This window comes from Bison bison, unplaced genomic scaffold (genome assembly GCF_000754665.1).
Source record: "Bison bison bison isolate TAMUID 2011002044 unplaced genomic scaffold, Bison_UMD1.0 scf7180017864063, whole genome shotgun sequence".
Lineage (NCBI taxonomy): Eukaryota > Metazoa > Chordata > Mammalia > Artiodactyla > Bovidae > Bison > Bison bison.
In genome coordinates, this window is record NW_011494635.1 from 14,428,739 (window position 1) to 14,437,489 (window position 8,751).

Below are 8,751 nucleotides of genomic sequence, written 5' to 3' on the forward strand. Positions count from 1 at the left end.
CACACCATGGATGAAATCTTTATAGAAACTAGAAACTGGGTTGGGGGGATAAACTAGGAGCTTGGGATTAGCAAATACACACTGGTATATATGAAAGAGATAAACAACAAGGTCCCTGGGTAGAGTACAGGGAACTATATCAATATCTTGTAATAACCTATAATGAAAAAGAATATATATTTATGTATAACTAAATCATTTTGTTGTTCATCTGAAACTAACACAACATTGTAAATCAACTATACTTCAGTTGAAGAAAAAAAGAAACTGGAAACTAACACTCAGAGAGATAAATATCTTAAAAATTTTTTTTAATTTTATATTGGAGTATAGCCAATTAGGAGAAGGCAATGGCACCCCACTCCAGTACTCTTGCCTGGAAAATTCCATGGATGGAGGAGCCTGGTGGGCTGCAGTCCATGGGGTCGCTAAGAGTCGGACACGACTGAATGACTTCACTTTCACTTTTCACTTTCCTGCATTGGCGAAGGAAATGGCAACCCACTCCAGTGTTCTTGCCTGGAGAATCCCAGGGATGGCAGAGCCTGGTGGGCTGCTGTCTATGGGGTCGCACAGAGTCGGACATGACTGAAGTGGCTTAGCATAGCATAGCATAGCCAATTAACAATGTTGTGATAGTTTCAGGTGGACAGCAAAGGGACTCTACCATACATTTACATGTATCCATTCTCCCCCAAACTTCCCTCCCATCCAGGCTGCCACATAACACTGAGCAGAGGTCCCTGTGCTATACAGTAACACCTTGCTGGTTATCCAATTTAAATATAGCAGAGTGCACATGTCGATCTCAAACTCCTTAACCAAAGGAGATGAATGTCTTATCTGAGGTCATGTACTTAGTGACTGACAGGCCTTACCCTCTCTGTTGCCATGGTCTCCTGGTTCTCCACCTGAGAGGGGAACCCTGGCAGTTCCTTCAGTCCAGAATACACCCAGGTGGTGAAGAACCTCACTATACATTGTCCTCCCTTCTGGCATTTGTATTCTGATACAGAGGAGAGGATGAGTCACTGGAAGGCCAATGCATCCCAAAGGCATTCTACATGAGACGTGAGAGAACGGGAACATCCCTGTACCCCCAAGTGGGATGGGCAGGTTGAGAGCATGCTCGCAAAGCTCCCAGGTGGTTCCTGAAACCCTTCTTCGGCTGGCTGCCTTCAGTTGTCACCCCACTTCTGAACCCTAGGATCAGCTTGCCAGTCCAAATCAGTGATCTGATGATCCTGTTTGTGGATTATGCAGGGGCCTTTGTTTTCCCACCTGCCACCCCTTCATGTAGCACTAATCTCAGCCTGAGTTTGTTCTAGAAAGGAAAGAGCAGGGGATAACCTCAGATATGCTGATGAAATCACCTTAATGGCAGAAAGTGAAGAGGAACTAAAGAGCCACTAATGAGGGTGAGAGAGGAGAGTGAAAATGCTGGCTTAAGACTCACTATTAAAAAAAAAAGCTAATAAGATCATGGCATCTGGTCCCATCACTTCATGGCAAATAGAAAGGGAAAAGGTGGAAGTAGTGACAGATTTCCTTTTCTTGGGCTCTAAAATAACTGCAGATGGTGACTGCAGCCATGAAATTAAAAGATGATTGCTTCTCGGCAGGAAAGCTATGACAAATATAGACAGTGCATGAAAAATCAAAGACATCACTTTGCTGACAAAGGTCTATACAGTCAAGGCTATGATCTTTCCAGTAGTCAGGTACAGACGTGAGAGTTGGACTATGAAGAAGGCTGAGTGCTGAAGAAATGATGCTTTCGAACTGTGGTGCTGGAGAAGACTCTCAAGAGTCCCTTGGACATCAAGGAGATGAAACCAGTCAATCCTGGTTTCAGAGAATCAATTTCAGAGAAATCAACCCTGAATACTCATTGCGAGGACTGATGCAGAAGTTGAAGCTCCAATTCTTTGGCCACCTGATGCAAAGAGCCGACTCATTGAAAAGACCTTGATGCTGGGAAAGATTGAAGGCAGAGGCTAAGAAGTCGACAGAGGATGAGTTGGTTGGATGGCATCACCAATTCAATGGATATGAACTTGGGCAAACTCTGGGAGATGGGGAGGGACAGGGAGGCTTGACTTGCTGCAGTCCATGGGGTCACAAAGAGTCGGACATGCCTTGGTGGGTGAACAACAGGGCAGGGAATAGGGGAGGTGCACAACCATCTGAGTTTACAACTTCATGGATGTTTATGAGCTTCAGAGCTGTTCTTTGTGCCTGCTTGGATGAAGGGCAGGGATGAAAGGAGAGTGGCCTCACCCCTACCATTGACTCATCAACAGAGACTCTCAGAAACATCAAAGAGAGTAACATTTTGGAGACTGAGCATCTCCCCCGACTATTATTCTGGCTGTGAGGACATGGAGTCCCAGGAAGTGATTTTCCCACAGTGGGATGTCTCTGGACTCTTATCCAGGGCCCGTCTCACAATCCCATGCTGCCTCTTTGACTCACTGCTTAACTCCACCAGCAGGCCAGGGGCAGTTTCCCCATCTTCTTTATTCTGAGAATATCAGTGCCACCAGCACCACTGATGTGGTAGTGACTGCTAAATGTCTATCACAGTGTACACTCACTCCTCCTTTCTTGGTAATAAAATCCTTCACGCTAATGGCCAGGCTCCCCTGCAGCTGGGAGTCATGTGAATGAGTTCTGGCCAATGACTTATAGGTGCAAGTTAAATGTATTAATTCTTAATTCCTAGGAAACCTCTTTGGTAAAAAGTGAGGTGAAATTCACCATTTTAACCACTTAAAGCATACAATTCAGTGGCATTTAGTACATTCACAATGTTGTGCAACCATCAACACTTTCTAGTTTCAGAACTTTTTCTTCATCCTCAAGATAAATCCCCCACCCACTAGCAATCACTTCCCACCTCCCCAGCTCTAGCCCCCAGCAACCGCTAATCTGATTTCTGTTCCCATAGATTTGTCTGCTCTGGTCATTTCGTATCAATGGAGTCATATAGTCTCTGAGTCTGGTTTTTCACTTAGCATTATGTTTTTAAGGTTCATCCATGTGGTAGAGTGTATCAGAGGTTCATTCCTTCTTTATGGCTGAATAATATTCCACTATGTTGATACACTGTATATTGTTAATCCATTTATCAGTTGATGGATATTTGGGTTGTTTATACCTTTCGACTCTTCTAAATAGTGCTGCTCTGAATGTTTCTTTGCAAACATTTGTTTGAATACCTGTTTTCAATTCTGAGGAAACCTCTTTTTCCAAAATAGTTGGCAAAGGCCCTTAGCCTGCTTATTTCCATCTTCTTCCACCTGCTGTCCCAGGTCTGGGTGTGATGTGGACTCGGTCTAGACCACACATGCCTTTGGGATGACAGAGTAGGGGCCTACAAGAGCCCAGGCCCCTCAGGATTGTGCAGCTGCCCCACCCACCAGAACTGCCTACATCCAGTAAACGTCTGTCTTGTTCATTTCTTTAAGTCATTGTTATTTGGGATTCGCTGTCATTTACAGCCAAACCTAGCTGCATGTAACTGGTAGTGTAATGCCCTCCCCTCTTATTCTGTGGCCCACTCTTGGCAAGGATAAAAAGAGAAGCACAGAACAGATTCTAGACTGTGAAATGTGACTCACAGGACAGATATATTAAAAATCATCTAGCCAAATGTCTTCAAGTTTTTTGTTAGAGACTGCATTAAAAAGGACATTTTGTACATTGCTTACACACATGGGTTTATAATTGATGTGAAGTTTCCCAAAACAGTATGAACCCTTACTATGCACAATGCACAGTGATATTTTCTACTTCATTTTTAAAATAATTTGCTGGTCACAATCCACTAAACTGATTTTACAGCTTGCTAATGGTGAAAACTGGCAGCTTGAAAAGCAGCGATATGATGCAATATTCCCAGTGACAGGTGAAACAACTGAGGTCCTGGAAGGTCTACTGAGGTCACCGGTAGTTGAAAGTCAGAGCTTGGCCCACAAACCGGGTCTTAGATCCTGGTCACTGGGAGGCTGTTACTTGCAACACACCCCTCTCCTCTGGGCATCAGGATGTCTCCAGCTCCTGGCCAGGTCCTCCCTCACCCCAGCCCTCACCAGTCTCTTCTTTCTCTCTCTAGCCTGTGCTGCTTCCCTTCATCTTTCCTCTGCATTCAGACATTTTCAATCCTGTGCAGCATGGGTGGTAAAATCTCTTGGTGCTCAGGTGGTGGGGAAATAGGGATTCCCTGGGGGGCACTGAGCAAGGGGCTGGCAAGGGTGCCAGGACAAAACTGAGTGAGCCCTGAACTGGTGGTTCAAGCAGCCTTGAGCAAGGTCTCAGCCTCTCTGTAGAAGGGAACAGTGAAACCAAATATCCGCCCTTGTAGGGTGTTGGTTGGGACCCCACAAGCACCCATCACTGGCACCTGGGCTCCTGTCAGTAGTACAGAGGTCTTAGGATCCCACACATAATGGCACCAGCGACACAGGAGGGAGAAGGGTTTGAGCTTTTTTTGGGCTGCCATGGAGGACCTCAGATGGGCAGACAAGGTGCTGAGTGTTTTACTTGCATATGTCCCTTCACAGTTACAAACCCCTCTGATGTTGTCATTCCCATTTCACAGATGAGGGATTTGAAAGTCCAGTCAAATGTCATCACTTGCCAAACATCACACGCTCAGGCAGAGACCGGCCCAAGCTCACACTGAAGCCGGTGCAGCCTGACCATGTGCCACTCCAGGCTGCACCCTGCATCTAGCCGAGGGGGTGGTGGTGGCGGCAATGGGCATGAGTCCAGGAAGCTGCCAGGGAGAGGGGAACACCCACAGCCTCCTCCTTGCCTCGACATTACACGGTTCGCATGAGAGAGGAAGGAAGGACTCCTGGGTCCCCTTCACTTCCAGAGAGAGTTTCAAATTTCTTAAACCCTCACCGTGCACGAGGAGCACCTGGAGAGTTCATATTAGCCTAAGCCCCACCACTGGGACAGCACTGGTTGCTTAAACTCTACTGGTGATTCTAATATGGAACCAGAGCTGGAGTTGAGAATCACTACCTTAAGCCTACACAGTGTCTATTTACACTACGCAATCAAAGCTACTTTCCACGAATTCTCTCCCCCAAGCCACGTGGCCACTCTGAGCGGGAGGCAGGGGGGCAATCACTATCTCCTATTTACAAAGGAGGAAAACAGGCTGAGATGGAGGACTGCAGATCCTTCTGAACCCCTTTCAGCTCCTACCAAGATGAGAGGCCTCGTTCCCTCTACTTCCATGCAATGGGGAAAGAATTTCCTCTCTTCATCTCACACCCAGGCTGGCATGCGGGCCCTGGGGACCAGAATGATTGCCCCATATGTGGAGCACAGCCCAGCGGGGTGGAGGCTGAGCTGGGAAGTTATTTGAGGTGAGCAGAGCAGCAGGGACACAGGCGTGGGGGCCTGGAAATGGAGAAGGAGCTGCCGGCCTCTGAGCTCCCAGGAAACGTGCAGACCCACAGCCCAGAATGATATAGGTCCTCTGTAGGTTGGGGCCTGAAGCCAGAGAGGGTGAGTCCTGAAGTCAGCACTCTGCCTAGCTAAGCTGATGGTGGAGACACTCACCGGCCTAGTGGGACAGGGCGCCTGTCCCCGACACAGAAGTGCTGGACTCCTGTAGGCAGAGGTCTGCATCCATATTTGACCCTTAGGGACTCTGCCTCAGGGCCTCTGTGTGGGCTCTAGGATGGGGAACCCCTTCGCACTGGGCCCAGTGTCTGTGTCCACAGCCTGCATGTCTGTCCAACATGGGGCTCTGGCCTTGGTGCATGGAAGGCAGAGGGTGCCAACCACTGTGGGTAGAAGGCTGCCAGGCCTTCCTCCACCATGTCATCCACCCAGCCCAGGCTGCCGTCTCCACTGGGAGGCAGAATAATCACACCCCACAGATTCCAACAAGAACCTTAACCTGGGAGCCAGAAACAGCCCTCTCGCACCAGTACGCTGCAGCCCCGCTAGTCCCCGGGTCACACGCACCCGACCACCCATGTTTCTTTTCCTTTTCCCTCCTCTCAGAACACTCCTCACCCCCAAAACTACTTCTGACCAAGTCCAGCTCATCGTCCACACCAGTGCTACCTGGTGCTACCTGGGGCCTAGGGTCTCCCCTACCCTAAACCGCCACCAGGGTTAATCCCTTCCTCCGCTTAGGTTGTATAACGCAACCTAATGACAGTCCACTGTGAACCCACCATGGGAAGAGACTGCCCTCTCGATCTCTATGCTTCTGCTGCGCATCGTGGCTCCTTCCCTGAGTGTCCAGTAAGCAAACTCATTCATTCAGGAACTCAGGAATTCATTACTGAGCCCTGCCTGGCTGCATGACTGGGACAGGCCAAGAACCACAGGTGTGACAGCTTCAAGGGAATGAAGGTGTTTCCTTGTCTCTCTTTTTTAAAATTGATTTTCTCTGAATTGACCATTGTCCACATTTCTCTGTGACCTTTGGGCATCTGGTGGACCCAGAAGTTGAATCTTAAGAGTGCAGTGTCCCCAGGAGTCACAGACATGGACACGCTGGGCCCCTGGGGATGCCTGCAGGGCTCTCAGTGGGTGGGCTGCTGTGCGTGCACATGCTCCAGGACTGAGCCCCTGCCGAAGCCCATCGCCCTCCGCCCCCTCTTTCCTTTCATGCAAGAGAGCAGTCAGTACTGGAAGGAACCTGGAAGTCCCTCCATTTCAAGCTCTTCATCTTGAATTGGGAGCTGGAGGCTCAGCAGTAGCAGTTGGTAACAGAGTTCAACTGAGAAACCAGGTTCAGTATTGCTTTCCATGTCACAGATTTCACCCACAGTCATGGATGAGCTTGGAACTGGTGGCAGAAAAGATGCTACTAAAACCTAGTCTGGGCCCAGCTATCAAATTTCTGTGGGACCCAAGTAAGGGCAACTCATCGTCTGGCAGGAGGGAAGTAGGGAGGGAGATGGCCTATCCCCTCTTGCTAAAGTCTACAGAATCCAAGGTTCCCCTTCTTAGCAACCCAGCACTGTTGCATATTCATGGGAAGAAGTCCGGGATAAGGGAAGAGTCCATTTTTGCAGCCACCCTATCCTGGTCTTTGTGACCTCTGAAGTAACCAGCATTCCCCTTTTGCATCGTGCTCAGCGATTTCTTGGGCAGACCTTCCTGCAGCCTTAACCTCCATTCACAATATTTTACTGGTTTGACTCATGCCTTGTTTGGGTTTGGCATCGCTGCCAACCCACTAGGCTGAGCACCCACGACAGGCAATAATTAGCCTGCTGCTGAGCGGGGGCGCTGTCTAAGCAGAGCCCAGTCCTCAAAGTGACCACAGAGTCAGAGAACCCGTGCTCCCCAGCAGTGCTTTTTCACACCCTTCCCTGGTGCCGCTCTTAGGGACTGTCCTCGGCATACCTGCGCCTTCTGCTCCTGGTGGTTTCACTCATCAAGTCACTTTCAAAGAGCCTGCCAGTGCTTCCGGATGTGTAGTTTACTTAGGAGCATTCCAGCACCGCTGATGGTTTCTGTTAAATCGACTTACACGCTGTCATCCCTCCCTCCCTTGTAGCTCTGAGACGTGCTTTTCTTTGCCTACATTACTGACAGCTGGTAAAATGACATGGAGAAACATGGGAAGCAGGTGCCAACTGGCTTGAAAGGGCAAAGCTTGTCCATCTAGCTAAGGGGATATGCCTCTGGCTGCACTGAAGAACCTGCCCTATACTCAGGACTTCGTCCCAAACATGCTCTAACCCTGAGACCACACTAGAGGAACTAGGCAGGCATGGAGAAAGAGTTGCCTCTGAAGAGAACCTTAAAAAAAAAACCAGGCTCTAGCTTTCAGAGCCCCAAAGGCAGCTGTCATGAGCTGGGCACTTTGGCCTCTCAGTAGGCTCAAGAGAAGCATGGGAGTCCAGCGGGGACTGGCAGAGAAGATGCCATGCACTCACCAGACATGTTTCGCTTTCCTCTGCCTCCTCTCTGGCTCGTCTGGGAATGGCACGGATGGTGTGGGGAGACTGACTGCCTTGCTGGGATCGCCTTACATTTATAGAGGCCTCTCCTACACACCCCAATTAGAATTCTAATGAGGTAGGCGAGGCACCAGGTCATTCCTGTAGTGCCTGTAAACGTTTCACTTACGACATACTTGTCACCCAATGGAAGGTCATACCTGCTTGTGCAAGACCAGTTTGGGAAGAAGAGGGGAGATAAGAAAAAAAAATGCAGAGTTTGATTTTATTATTTTTTTCAAGATGAACTACTTCCTGGATCATAGGTTTCAGGAAATGATGTAATGCTTGTCCAGAGCTGATGCTGAGAAGTCCCCTGGGGTCAAAGAAAAGTCTCTGCAGAACCTAGAGCAGAAAATTGCCTAATGCTTTCTCATCGTCCTGACATGCCAGTGGTCTCCACTTGCACGAGGGGCGTGAGATACTCATCACAGTTCACTGTACAGGTTGCTGTGTGCCAGAAATGGCGTGTGATTTGTGGTTAGAAGCACTCGGTTCCAATGCTGGCTGGGTCCTGGCCATCACTGGACCTTGAAGTCTTGGAAGCCTTGTCTGTGACTTGAGGGGAGGCCCATCCACTCTTCTCAACTCAAGATGTGGGGGAGTAATCAAATGAAGTGATGTGAGTGGAAAGTGCATGGATGTGTACCATGTGGATTAAATCCAGTTGTCATCTGGAATCAGATGTCAGTTTAATTCCAGATGTGGGGTAGGGGTCAGTGTTAGTCATTCAGTTGTGTCTAACTCTTTGCCATCCCTTGAA

General features: G+C 48.7%; 1 protein-coding gene across 1 annotated transcript in view; it reads right to left on the reverse strand.

Annotated features, from left to right (window-relative positions):
• Window positions 1-8,054, reverse strand: part of TGM3 (transglutaminase 3) — a 43,073-nt gene extending 35,019 nt beyond the window's left edge. The window contains exon 1 of the mRNA XM_010836521.1: window positions 7,926-8,054. Within this exon, the coding sequence (XP_010834823.1) occupies window positions 7,926-7,932 (7 nt within the window). The 5' untranslated portion in view covers window positions 7,933-8,054. The remainder of the gene's footprint in view (window positions 1-7,925) is intronic.
• Between the last annotated feature and the right edge of the window lie 697 nt (window positions 8,055-8,751).